This window comes from Scyliorhinus torazame, chromosome 7, assembly GCF_047496885.1.
Source record: "Scyliorhinus torazame isolate Kashiwa2021f chromosome 7, sScyTor2.1, whole genome shotgun sequence".
Lineage (NCBI taxonomy): Eukaryota > Metazoa > Chordata > Chondrichthyes > Carcharhiniformes > Scyliorhinidae > Scyliorhinus > Scyliorhinus torazame.
This window is the reverse complement of record NC_092713.1, coordinates 140,419,349-140,433,859: the sequence shown is the minus strand read 5'-3', so window position 1 is coordinate 140,433,859 and position 14,511 is coordinate 140,419,349. Positions and strand designations below refer to the sequence as shown.

Here is a 14,511-nt window from a genome sequence, read left to right as displayed (position 1 = left end):
GTACAATAGAAGAACTGGATTGAACTGGTTTTGTTATACTTCACATGAGCCTCTGATGCAGCAGTGCAATGTGGCCCCCGGGAACACTTGTACATTACAATTAGCTCCCTGCTAATGAGTTCCTAGCTCTTTATAGGTAGTTACAGATAATACAACAATATATAACAATATGTGATAGAGTGAAGGGCATGGGGGAATCAATCATTGCAAGGTTGGTTAGTATCAGAAGAAGTATCAGAAAGAACATTGCTAACTCAGGATTGTTGAAGTTTGCAATCCTTGGCATTTGAAAAGAAGGAACACTTGATCTGGATGAAGTAAAAGATAAAATGGGACTGTGGACCAGGACGAACTCTGTAATAGAATGAGTGGGTGCTGCAGAAATCTCATCTATTCAGCCATTGGGTTATGGTCTGGATGCACGTGCGCACGTGCGTGTGTGTGTGGTTTAAATAACCCAGTCGGGTTTACTAAGATATTTTGTTTCTTGCAAAATGTTCAGCACACACCATCTGCTTGTGGAGAATGATTCTCACTTTTTCAATTGCTGGCTGCATGCATCAGTACAAACTTGCAGCTTTAGACTGGGCACACCTTCTGTGTCAGACTCTTCATAACGGGCAACCTCAAATATAATGGGCTTATCAGTGACACAGAACCTGTACGCAAGGCACTATTTTCAAAGTACCCACAGATCCCAAATAGCGATTCAAATTACTGGTCTCAATCTCAGGCTACACTGAGGCCTACTCAGCCTGATTGTCTAGAGGGCCTTGAAATAGGCAGCCAGTGCACCTGCTTGCTACAGCCTGCCTGTGCTATTTATAGGATCCGGCACAATTTTCTAATACCAGTGGGCAGATGTGCATGGAATGATCCTCTGCCCAGTATTATTGGATGTAGAGCACCAGGAATTCTTAAGAGGACCACCGAGGCTGCTCCAAAAATAATAATGAAGAAGATTTTTAAAGGCCTTTATTATACAACTTTGCAGGATCGACATGGGCACTTAGCATCAATCGCCATGCTTTTCTAATTTTAAGATTGCCCTCGGATATGGCCTTTTATTTGAATATTTGTTTTTTATAAATGTCTCTTCCGAACTTAAATTTTTTTTAAAAACCTTCAACCTCTGCGGAAGATCTGATGCGGCAGGTTAGTGTCAGAAAATACATCTATGCATACAATGGAGTGCAGACAGGCAGTGATTGACACACAGGATGACCAGTAAGCACACAGAACAGAGCAGCCAATCACCAGGCAGGACATGACCACTATAAAGCCAGAGGGCATCAGTTTTCCCGCTCTCTCGGGACCCAGCCTCTGAGACAGTCAGAGCTCGTGAGCTAGCCAGTGCCTACACCATATGGTAGCTAAGTTAGTCTGGTCAGGCTAGTGTCAGGTCTCCAATCAAGTCAGCATAGTGTTGAACCACAGTTGAACATGTATAATAGTTTGGATGTTGAATAAAATCGTGTTGCATTTTATCAAGTGTTGGAGGTCTGTCTCTCGCTACACTGCATCAAGTGCAGTTCACCTCGACCCAGCCTACCCAACACATCATGGTACCAGCTGAGTGATTCTGAAAATTTGACAAATCTACCTTGAGTGAATCAGCGCTGACCAGCAAACAGCCATCCGGTGACATGGAAAACGTCCGCCCTCCTCCGCAGCTCCGCATCGCCGGCAAACTCGGTGCAAATTGGAGGATCTTCAAACAAAAGTTCCAACTCTATCTAGAAGCCACTGATCTTGAGGCCGCATAGGACGCCAGGAAAATCACACTATTCCTTTCCACAGCCGGGGACCACGCCATCCACATCTACAACTCCCTTACATTCGCTGAAGGCGAAGACGAGACGAAATTTCAAACAGTCCTACTGAAGTTTGACAGCCACTGCGACATTGAGGTGAATGAGAGCTTTGAACGGTACGTTTTCCAGCAGTGGCTTCAGGGTAAGGGTGAACCTTTTCAATCCTTTCTGACCCATCTCCGCATCCTCGCGCAGTCACGTAACTATGACTCGACCACTGATTCCATGATCCGGGATCAGATCGTTTTCGGGGTCCACTCTGATTCCCTTCGCCAGCAGCTCCTGAAAGTCAAGAAGCTCACCCTCACCATCGCCATCGAAACGTGCGTTCTCCACGAACGTGCTAAAAATCGGTACTCCCACATCAGGGCGGCAGAAACGGCAAAGCTAACCTCCCACGAGGCGGAACGGGTGCAGGCCTTCGCACAAATGCAGGGCCTAAGTATTGACGAGAGTGGCCATTCCGCGCACTTTTCCTGGGCCCCTGCGCATGCTCGCCACAACCGAGGGGACGATGAGACCGACGACCAGACTGCGCAGATGCGTACATTGTTCGACCGCACTGCGCATGCGCGATGGCGCACGGAACGCGCTGACATTGGCGTCATGACGTGTCCAAATTGTGGCTCCGCCCATTTAAAGTGGCAATGTCCGGCAAAATCATGACGGTGTCTACAGTGTGGCAAGCTTGGCCACTATGCAGCCCTTTGCAGATCTGCTCCACTGCCCAGCATCCAGCGATCCCAGCCGCGGCGCAGAAGTGTCCATTCAATACAGCAGGCCATGCCAGGCTCCGACCCCGACAGCCCAACAGATCCTGATGCTGCGTGCCTCAAATCTCCATACCGGGTGGGCATCATTACGAAGCATGCACTGCCATTCTGCAAGACAGCGACGCACCTCCCGATCCTCAGCGTGGATCCCGACGACGAGTGTCCTCACAGTCAACAAGGCTCGCATCCGGTTCAAACTGGACACCGGCGCATCGGCGAACCTCATCTACAAATCCGATCTCAACACCATCCGTGTCAGACCTGCCAGCTCGTTGACTACAATGGCAATGCCATAGCTGCCAGTGGCTCATGCCAACTCGGAGTTTCCAATAAGTCATGTAAAGCGACACTACGATTTGAGATCATGGGACCTGACAGAGCCTCACTGCTCGGTGCTCGGGCCTGCAATCTCCTGAACTTGGTTCAGCGAGTCCACACCATGTCATCCTCACAGGCGACGGGCTCACCTGATGAGAACTTCCAGGCTGAAATTGATGACATCATCACGCAGTAGCACAGCGTGTTCGACGGAATAGGCACACTCCCATACCGATACAAAATCCTGCTCAAACCAAACGCCACCCCTGTGATCCACGCACCACGTTGGATGCCGGCACCCCTCAAGGACCACCTCAAGCAGCAGTTACAGGACCTCCAGGACTAGGGCATCATATCAAGGGTCACAGAACCCACGGACTGGGTCAGCTCCATGGTCTGTGTCAAGAAGCCGTCAGGGGAGCTTCGAATCTGCATCGCCCCAAGGATTTAAACCGCAACATCATGAGAGAACATTACCCGATACCAAAACGAGAGGAGTTGATCAGCGAGATGGCTCATGCCAAACTCTTTACGAAGCTGGACGCTTCCAAGGGGTTCTGGCAATCCAGTCGCAAGCTGTGCACATTCAATACCACGTTCGGTCGCTACTGCTACAACCGGATGCCTTTTGGCAGCATCTCTGCCTCAGAGGTATTTCACCGCATCATGGAACAGATGGAGGGTATCGAGGGGGTGCGCGTGTATGTTGACGATGTCATAATCTGGTCCACAACTCCTCAAGAACACATTGATCTCCTCAAGCAGGAATTCCACAGAATCCATGAGCATGGCCTCTGACTCAACAGAGCCAAGTGCTCGTTCGGTCAATCAGAAATCAAATTCCTTGGTGACCACATCTCGCAGCAAGGCGTGCGGCCAGATGCTGACAAGGTCTCGGCGATCAATGCCATGAAGACCCCAGGGGACAAGAAGGCGGTCCTCCGCTTTCTAGGGATGGTCAACTTCCTCGGGAAGTTAATTCTCAACATGGCGTCACACACCACAGCCCTCCGCCATCTCGTCAAAAAGTCGAAGGAATTCCAGTGGCTGCCCGCTCATGAGAACGAATGGCGTGAGCTCAGGGCAAAACTCACCTCAGCCCCGGTTCTGGCGTTCTTCGACCCTATCAAAGAGACCAAAATATCCACTGACGCGAGCCAGGACGGTATTGGGGCGGTGCTCCTCCAACGGGATGACTCCTCCTAATGGGCCCCAGTTGCGTATGCCTTCAGAGCCATGACGCCCACTGAGCAACGGTACGCTCAGATCGAGAAGGAATGCCTGTGCCTCCGAACGGGAATCGACAAATTTCACGACTATGTGTATGATCTCCCAAAATTCACGTTGAGACGGACTACAGGCCACTAGTCCGCATAATCCAGAAAGATTTGAATGACATGACGCCTCGGTTACAACGAATCCTTCTCAAGCTACGCCGCTATGACTTTGAACTTGTCTACACAACAGGCAAAGAACTCATTGTTGCAGATGTCCTTTCCAGATCTATCACCACACCGTGTGAACAAACTGACTTTGTCTGCCAAATCGATGCGCAGGTGCAATTGTGTGCCTCCAACCTTCTGGCCACTGATGAGAGGGTCATCCAAATTCGTGAGGAAACGGCCAAGGATCCTCTGCTCCAGCGTGTGATGCAGCACCTCACGAATGGCTGGCAGAAGGGACAGTGTCCCCAGTTTTACAACGTCAAGGAAGACCTGACGGTGGTGGACGGCATCCTCATGAAGCTCGATAGGATTGTGATTCCGCAGAGCATGCGAGCTATGGTGCTCGGCCAACTCCATGAGGGTCACCTGGGGGTCGAGAAATGTTGACGCAGAGCTCGAGAGGCAGTCTATTAGCCGGGCATCAGTCAGGATGTTGCCAACATGGTCCTCACCTGCCCCACATGTCAGAAATTTCAGCCAGCTCAACCCAAAGAAACTCTGCAGCAACATGAGATAGTGACCTCCCCATGGTCCAAAGTCGGTGTCGACCTTTTCCACGCCAAGGGGCGTGACTATGTCCTCCTGGTCGACTACTTCTCCAATTACCCTGAAGTGGTGAAACTGTCCGACCTCATGTCGAAGGCGAAGATTGAAGCATGCAAAGAAACGTTTGCCAGGCATGGGATACCGCTCACGGTGATGAGTGACAACGGTCCGTTTTTACAGCCAGGAATGGTCTGATTTTGCCCGCCTAGACAAATTTTGTCACGTAACCTCCAGCCCCCACTACCCGCAGTCAAACGGGAAGGCCGAGAAAGGGGTCCATATCGTCAAGAGATTACTATGCAAGGCTGCAGACTCAGGCTCCGACTTCAACCTGGTGCTGCTGGCATACAGAGCAACCCCGCTGTCCAGTGGGTTGTCTCCCGTGCAGATGCTCATGAATCGCACTCTGCGAGCCACGGTTCCAGCCATCCATGTTCCAGACCTTGACCACCTCACGGTCATACAAAAGATGCAGCAGTCTCGGGCCCAACAGAAATCAGCATACGACGCTCATGTCACGGATCTCCCCGAGCTGGTTCCAACTGATCGTGTTTGTGTGCAGTTGCCTAACGGCGGCTAGTCCGCCACAGCTGTGGTGGTCAAGCAAGTGGCCCCGAGATCGTTCCTCGTCCGCATGGCTGATGGCTCCTTCCTACGACGCAACAGACGGGCGCTGCGCAGAGTTCCACGCCCGCCACCTAACCATGATGTCCCGCCTCACACAATGCTTCCTCCGGACGTGCCCTACCACGAGGCTACCGATCTACCAGCAATCCTGCCGACCTCTGCGACCACCACATTGCCGCTGGTCCCGCCTATCCAAGGGCAGGCGGTCCCTGATCCACCCTTGAGGTTGTCAACCAGAATTCGTCGCCCGCTGCAGAGACTAAACTTATAGACTGAACTATTGCACAACTGTGTTACCTTATCGTTTTGATCTCTGTAAATATCGTTGTTACCATTTCATCTGCCCTATATCTGCACTAGCGGCACCTTCCTGTGTACATAAGGTCATTTTAGCACATTCTGTATATAGTCACGCACATATACACATCCACACACACATGCACCTTAATATTTATTGTCTCAACACACACAACATAGAAAAATAAAAGGGGGGGAGATGTCATAATATACATCTATGTAAACAATGGAGTGCAGACAGGCAGTGATTGGCACACAGGATGACCAGTAAGCACACAGAACAGAGCAGCCAATCACCAGACAGGACACGACCACTATAAAGCCAGAGAGCACCAGTTTTCCCGCTCTCTCGGGACCCAGCCTCTGAGACAGTCAGAGCTTGTGAGCTAGCCAGTGCCTACACCATGTGGTAGCTAAGTTAGTCTGGTCAGGCTAGTGTCAGGTCTCCAGTCAAGTCAGCATAGTGTCAACCCACAGTTGAACATGTATAATAGTTTGGATGTTGAATAAAATCGTGTTGCATTTTATCAAGTGTTGGAGGTCTGTCTCTCGCTACACTGCATCAAGTGCAGTTCACCTCGACCCAGCCTACCCAACACATCAGTTAGAGAGTGGTTAATTAGCTCTGACTGTTGATTCTAAACAAGCCAAGACTACTGGGAATAAGCTCTGCCCTGCTGCTGACTATAATGGAATGAAGGAAAGTCAGCATGAGCAGTCTCAGTTTAGCTCCAAAGGGAATGGGCTCACAGTGGGAAACTTCCTTCTTAAATCAGCACTGAATTGGGAATGTCGCTCAGTGGGACTCCAGGATGGTGCAGGATGTTGCTCCTCTAATTTTAGGATGGATGCACTCCGATGCTTTACTTCGCATTCTGCCATGTTACATCTGCCCTGAGATTGATTGACGATGGCACTGTCTGGAAAAATTCGTCTAACATCCTGACCTTGTGGAGTGAAATTAAAGTAAATTACGTTTTACTTTCTGATTAAGAACTGTGACCTTCATGTCGCAGCATGGGGCAGCACGGTAGCACAAGTGGATAGCACTGTGGCTTCACAGCGCCAGGGTCCCAGGTTCGATTCCCTGCTGGGTCACTGTCTGTGCGGAGCCTGCATGTTCTCCCCGTGTCTGCGTGGGTTTCCTCCGGGTGCTCCGGTTTCCTCCCACAGTCCCAAGACGTGCAGGTTAGGTGGATTGGCCATGATTAATTGCCCTTAGTGACCAAAAAGGTTAGGAGGGGTCATTGGGTTACGGGGATAGGGTGGGAGTGAGGGTTTAAGTGGGTCGGCGCAGACTCGATGGGCCGAATTGCCTCCTTCTGCACTGTATGTTCTATGACTATGTCATTCTCGAGGTTCAAATAATGAGAGTTAGTTTGGAAAAGTGGAAGTCATAGTTGAGCACTGCAATTTCATAGATCATTAGCCAACCTCAAACAATATGAAGACCAGTCTTTATCGAGACTAAGCAAGTGAGCTTGATGAATACACAACATGAAGTCTTGGCCTTGTATTTCTTTAACTTAATATTGCTGCTATTGTTTTGTTATGTCAATCATCCTGTAGATTTTGTCCAATTACACCTTAGAAATAATTTTATGTTGACATTCAGTAATGAAAGCACCACACTGAGTTTAGGATCTGGACTAAATGCAGGACTATATTTAACCTGTACCACAGAATTGTTACAGCGCAGAAGGAGGCCATTCGGCCCATCATGTCTACCAGGCTCTCCAAACGGCCGTTATGACTCAGCACCATTCCCCTGCCTTTTCGCCATACCCTTGCACATTGTGTCTATTTAAATAATCATCTAATGCCCTCCTGAATGCCTCGATTGAACCTGCCTCCACCAGACTTCCAGGCTGTGCATTCCAGACTCCAACCGCTCGTTGAGTGAAACGTTTTTTTCTTACGTCACATTTGCTTCTTTTGAAAATCACTTTAAATATTTGTCAGTCTGCTCCTTTCCCACAAAGTCACTTACATCTTCCATTACTGTTTTCACTTCAGCTATGTTGGTCGGAAGCGGATGCAAGTGGACCACCCGGAAAAGTCTGTGCCTGGCATTATGAACCTGGTAGAAGCAGATTATTCCTACTGGACATTGGCCTACCTCATATCTCAGCAAGGGGCCAAAAAACTGGTGGCAGCTGAACCCCTTGGGAAGATGTTGCCAGTGGATGAATTTCTACCCATCATGTACAATAAACATCCAGTGTAAGTACCTGACATAAGCCTGGGCAGAGGGGAGGAAGGCGAATTATGGCATTCAGCAATGAAGAGGACAGCAGAGTGCGTATTAGCCTTTTACCATAAGTACCATCCATCAAGAAAAATAGTCATGATGTGGAGATTAACCTGCAGGTTAACTTCTTATTGCGAAAAATAGTATTAGAGATGGAGTTATCTGCCAATTTCCATAGTAGGGTTATTTCCTGATGGGTAGCAGAGTTGGCCCAATCCATAATAATATTTGGTGACTGTACTTTCATTGGGGAGGCCTGAATCTAAAATATCTAACGTACCAATCAATTATTGACTGATTGTTCATACCCGGTAAGTTAACTTGCCATCACTCTCACTGACAGTGAATTGCTCCATTCACTGAGGGGGGAAAAGGGTGCCATCAGAAAGAATTTCTACATCTTTGTTACTATCTCAAATTGGCCTTGACAAGACAGCTGGTAAATAAAGCTCCAGTTTCATCCCACACTTGTGTAGAATTTGCATGTTCTCCACGTGTCTGCGTGGGCTCCATCAGGTGCTCCGGTTTCATCCCACAGTCCAAAGATGCGCAGGTTAGGTAGATTGGCCAAACTAAATTGCCCCTTAGTGTCCAAAGGTTAGGTGGGGTTACAGGAATAGGGCCTGGGTTGGATGCTCTTTCGGAGGGTCGGTGCAGACGCAATGGGCCTCCTTTTGCACTGTAGGGATTCTATGTCACACCTTCAGGGTAAGAGGAAATCTGGAACGCATGAGACTGGAGATCGATTGGAAACTTCAAAACTGAGAAGGACAAATTCTTATTGCGCAAGAATACGAAGGATTACAGAAGCCTGGCAGGTTGATGGTGTTAGGATTCATATTGGCCAAGATCTCAATGGATGGCAGAACAGGCTCTAGGGGCTAAATCCTTTTCAGTGAAACATAGAAAATACGTGCAGGATTAGGCCATCTGGCCCTGCGAGCCTGCTCCGCCATTCATTATGATCATGGCTGATCATCCAAATATATTCCTGTGGTCCTAGCTCATATTCTAAAATAGACCAGTGTGGCTGAGCGAGAAAACACCAGCACATGGTGTGGCCCCAAAGGCACTTACATTTAGCAAGCTCCAGAATTCAGCGTTGACTTGTACGGGGTCACATGATCTCAACTTGTGTCAAACAGTAAGGTTAAAGTTGGCCTTGTCATCCTCATGCTAAGGAAGTGCAAAATCAGCCATGGCTCCTGTTTCTGACAGCTAGCTAGCAGTCAATTACTGGAAGGGTGAGATTGTGCTGGGTAAGAATGAGATCGGACGTAGTGCTCATTGTCCATGTTCAGAATGGAAGAATGACCAATTGAGGAGAGTTATGAGAGGACCCCTAGAAGCTCTGCTACTGCAGCCTCACAGAATTCACTGGCTTCCAGAGTAAAGGAAGGAAGACAAAGTGCTGATTTTAAGAGTGGTGTTTACAGGAAGTGAAAGGCTGGAAATTACAGTTTTCCTAGTGGACGGAAAATAATGGGCTGCAGGCTCACAATCCTTGAACAGTGTTCTCCATGATCGCTGCTCCTTTCCAGAGGTGTCTAACCAGGAGTCAGCCGGAAAATGTTCCCATCCATATAAACTGCAATGGGCTGAGTCTCTGTTCCTAAGGCATCTTACAGACACTCAGGCTGTTATAGTGCAAATTTTCAGGGTAGTCAACACTGATTTATAAGAAAATCTGGCATTTTCGTAAAAAAAGCGGAATTGGTCCAGGATAAATACTCTTGAGAAGTTTCTCGTGCAAAAACAGGCCATTCAGCACAGCAGATCAATGCTCCACATGAACCTCCTCTTGCTCTAGTTAATTTAACCCCATCAGCATATCCTTCTACTGCTTTCTCCATAATCTACTTATCTAGTTTCCCCTTCAAAGCATCAATGTGATTTGCCTCAACAATTCCACGTGACAGCAATTTTTACTTTCAAACCACCCACCGGGTGAGGAGGTTTCTTCCAAGTTCCACAGTGGATTCATCAGTGACCATCTTATATTTATGTTATTTATGTTCCCTAGTTTTAACCTTCCCAAAAGTGGAAACACCTTGGCTGTATTTATCTCATCAAACCCTTTCGCAAACTTAAAGAGCTGTATCAGTTTATCATCGCCGCCCACCCACCTCCCTCCCTAATCTGCAGTCTTTGCTGATGGTTATTACCTCACAGTTTGCCAGCAGATTTGTTTTACCTTTTTTGTACCTGGTGTCACTATTTCCTGTGCCCCAGCCAAGGTTCTGTACAACATTAATATGACAAGCGCAATCAAACAGAAAAGTTTCTGAGTGTCAGGGTTTTGCTGGGGTTTCCCGCCGGCTCTGCAGGAGAGTTCCCCGCCGCTACCTAACCACACTTATTCACTCATTTGGACCCTGGGGAGTTTCCCACTGGTTTAGCCCATACTATGGGCGGGATTTAATGGCTGTTCCTGCCAGCAGGATATTCCGGTCCCACCGACGGCGCATGGGATTCAGGCGACAAGGGGTGCAGTCAATGGGAAATCCGCTAGCAGGCTATCTCCTCCGCCTCAAAATATGCGGCAGGTTGTGGGGTAAATACTGCCCTTAGAATTTGTTTCATCACTGGGGAGCTAGCTGAACTCAGAAATCGGGCCAATCTCTAAGTGAGCTTGTGGGTCCACTACATCCCCACCCACGGGCAATGTCACCTCCCACACCCACACCAACCCAAGGGAGACACCCTGCTAACGGGTCCTTGGGAGCTCCCCACCTTTCAGGACCACCACCCTTCACCCTTCCAACCTCCCAGAGGCCCCACCCTACATGCCCTGTACAACCCCCCCACTCTTCATACCCCCCCTCCACCCTCCTTTCATGAGCATGGTCCCCATGGGCCCTGACACTTGGCAGTGCTACCAGGGTACCCTTGCACTGCCAGGCAGTGCTCCTGCCAGCTTGGCAGTGCCACCCAGGCACCTTGGCAGTGCCAAGCTGCCCATATTCCAGGGGGAGAGCCAGGGGGCAACCTGCCCTACCCCTGATCACTCAGGGCCTCCGATGGGCTGGGAGATCCCCCAGGGACCATTTGCCTGGTCCACGTTTGTGGACCTGTGCTGAACAATGCCTGGCTGGGGACTCCCTGGGGAGGCCATTAGATGCCGGGGGGCCGGTAAATCGCAGGCGATAGGCCTTAGTAAGTTTAAAGCCTACTTACATGAGCGCGACTTGGTCCTGCCCATTGTGGCGGGCTCCTGCTCTCAGCGCCTCACATCCCACAGACAGATCCGCGAGGCATAGTGGCTGCCGGGAAGCCGGTGGCAGGCTTCACCCCGCATCCAGTGGCCAGCGTAACATGGTCGGTCGATCTCGTCCGACGTCTTTGTTTTCCAATTCCATCCCTCTAGAAGTGAACCCCATTGGTTGAGTTTCTGATTAATTTAAAAACCTGCATTGTTCATTTTAATACTATTCCATACCCCTGAATCCTTTTGCCTTGTTTGGATGCTTGGTGTATGTAATTGCCTTATGCATCAACTCACATTTATTTTATCTTATTTGGATAGATGCAATTGCTCTTAATTAATTGCTTAATTGATCACTAACATTAAAAATAAAAGGCAATCTGCCAGGGTCCATCATCAGGGATTTGAGTAACAAAATTCTCTGCGACACTGCAATGCAGTATGCAGGGAATGCTGTTCTTTGGATATGGAGGTTAAATCAAGACCTTGTCTTCCCCCTCAGGTGGAGTGAATGATCCCACATCATTATTTTGAAGAAAAAAAAGAAGGGGTACCGTCCTGGCCAATATTTATCCCTCAATCGGTATTCACGAGAAACAGATGATCTGGCCATTATCTCATTGCTGCTTTTGGATCTTGCTATGCCCAAATTAGCTGGCGCATTTCCTACATTACGACAGTGACTGCACTTCAAAATGTGCTTCAGGTATTCTAAAGTATATCAGGATGTCCCAAAGCAATACTACAATACGGACAACATATTGGGGGCCGTTTGCCATGGACGCAAACTCGTTATGGGTGCTAACTTGCAAGAGGGCCCCCCCGCCCCCCCCTTGCTGGTATGACATAAGGCCGGCGGGAATCACTACTGGTTTCCAAAAACAGAAGCCAATCATGCTGAACAAGCTGGGGGCTCAGAGGTGAGTGTAGCCCCCTGGGTAGTGAGGGACGCGGCAAGGCAGTGCCCTGACACAATCCCCTGGCAGTGCCAGGTGGGCACTTCCAGGAACGGGACCAATGGGGAACCCAATTATGGTGGGAGGAGTGGTGCCCGCATGGCGGAGGGGGAGTTGACACTTAGGGGGGGGGGGGTCGGTCAGGTTAACATGATGCCTGCGTGTTGGAGGCGGTGGGGGTTGTGGGAGACAGTGGCCCGACCATTGAGTGATGGGGGGGAGGATGGTCCACTGTATTAGAGGGTTGGGGGTGTTGCGCTTGTCTGTGGCGGTCCCGATGTCCTGAGGGGAGCCGTTAACTTTCAAATCGGGCCACCCTTTAAATTATCTCTGAGGACGTGATTTTACCAAAACATTAGGAGCGGTAGCGAGCGGGAACTGCCACAAGCTTCCCAATGCTCGGCCCGGTGTGGCCGTCACTGTTATAAAATGTTAATTGGTCCACTTAACAAGGCCTCATGCAGTTCACGGCGCAAATAATGGTCCCCCCAGCTGATTCACCGGGATCGTGCTCGCTAGCCGCCCTCACTCACTGCTGTTGGGCTTGGTCCATGTTAAAGTTTATGTAGTTTGCTGCCTGGGAAAACAGGGCATCCTTGACCTCGTGGATGCACTTGTGGGCTGTAGCTTGAGAAATGCCACACAAGCCCCGATCAAGCCTTGGAATGCTCCTGAGGCGTAGCAGTTCAGGGCTGCGGTGACCTTGATGGCAACCGGGAGTGGGTATCCTCCTCCACAGGTGCTGCACAATCCCCTTGTTGAGACGGAGCATCCTGCGGTACATGCTATCCGTCATCATTTCTAAAGACCAACGAAGCCTGTACCCATTGGCCATCTCGGGTCTCCCCCTCTAGATCCATCCCTGGCCTGTTGGGCGGCTGGTCTGCAGGGTGTGGGGTGGGGCCCTCTACATGGGCAGTCACCTTGAGCCTCTGTCGACACTGCTATCGCTGCCTCCTCTGGCAGCTGGTCGCCTGGCCTGCCAGCAGCACCACGAGGGCAGCTTCCCCGGAGTCCAAGATATCATTCATACCGTGTAATATCTGTAAGGAATTGGAGAGGGTGAGAGACTGACAACCAGCGGTATCTTCCACCCCAGGGCCTTCAAGACCCCCATTGCTCCTCCACCACCACCACCCCCCTCCCACCAACCTTAGCACACCCTGTCCACACAGCACCAGCCGCAGCGCGGTTCCCTGCTCGCCGGATCCTCCTACACCCTGTACCCCAGACATCCGCACGTAACATTGCCTGGACCGCGCGCTGGTCCCCTCCCAGTGCACGCACCCACCCTCTGTGTCCCAGCCCCTCGATGTTTGGGTGTTGACCGCTGCATCCGTGGTGTTGCGTCCCACAGCAGTCTGATCGGAATGCTATGCAATAACTCCCACATGCTACATTGCACTCCTACCCATAGGGATTCACTTGGGAGCTGTGAAGTGCTCACTTAACTACGGCTGCCAATTCCCAATTATCAGTAGCATTCAGAGGCGTCTGCGGTCAGTGGAAGTTATGAGTGATCGGTGGGACAGGGGAGCAGGGGCTGGGCTTGCCCCCGGAGCAGGACTACACTATCCAGGAGGTGTCATGGCGGACCCATGGGTGCTGAGACACCCATCACACCCCCCCGCCCCCCCCCCCCCCGGGTGGCCACCCCCCTGCTCCCCTGCCCTACCCCCTCCACCAATGACGGCCCACCCTGGCTGGTGTTGCCCTCCCCCGTGGGTTCCCCAACCCACCTCTGAGCAGCAGAGCAGCAACCCCAGTGCCCCCTGGCTCTTTGCCTCGGTCAAAGATGGCCACTCACCTTCTCAGGTCCCCGTGATAGCCTTTCCGCCTGCTTTTTAAAAAAGGAGCACTAATCGGAGCCCACGTGGCCACTTGCTGGGGAGGCCGTTGGACCACGGAGGCTGTTAGATAGGGTGTCGCTCCCATTAATTGTATGACGATTGGGCTGAAGTGCTGATTATCGGGGTGGGATTTACCGGCTGTTCGTGCCGGTGGGTAATTCTGATTCCACACTGGTGCAAGGGTTTCCCGGCGACACGGGGTGCTGCCAATGGGAAATCCCGTTGACAATGGTGGACAGGTAGATTTCACCGGGGGGCCGCCACCCCACCGAAATACATGCGACAGGGTGGTCGGTAAATCCCACCCTTGCGATCTCCACTCTAAGACGGGATCCTGATTTTGCCAACTGGAGCAGGCCGGTTAGATAGAAAATAGATCAACGCTCGGCGCAGTACTTGATTTTGTCCACCCGCGATCTAACAGCCTTG

The 14,511-nt window shown here is 50.5% G+C and overlaps 1 protein-coding gene across 2 annotated transcripts in view; it reads left to right on the top strand.

Moving 5' to 3' along the window:
- LOC140426608 (procollagen galactosyltransferase 2-like) overlaps window positions 1-14,511 on the top strand; it is a 313,431-nt gene that overhangs the window by 284,215 nt on the left and 14,705 nt on the right. For both annotated transcript variants that reach the window (XM_072511594.1, XM_072511593.1), the window contains one exon: window positions 7,837-8,043. In XM_072511594.1, the coding sequence (XP_072367695.1) occupies window positions 7,837-8,043 (207 nt within the window). The remainder of the gene's footprint in view (window positions 1-7,836; window positions 8,044-14,511) is intronic.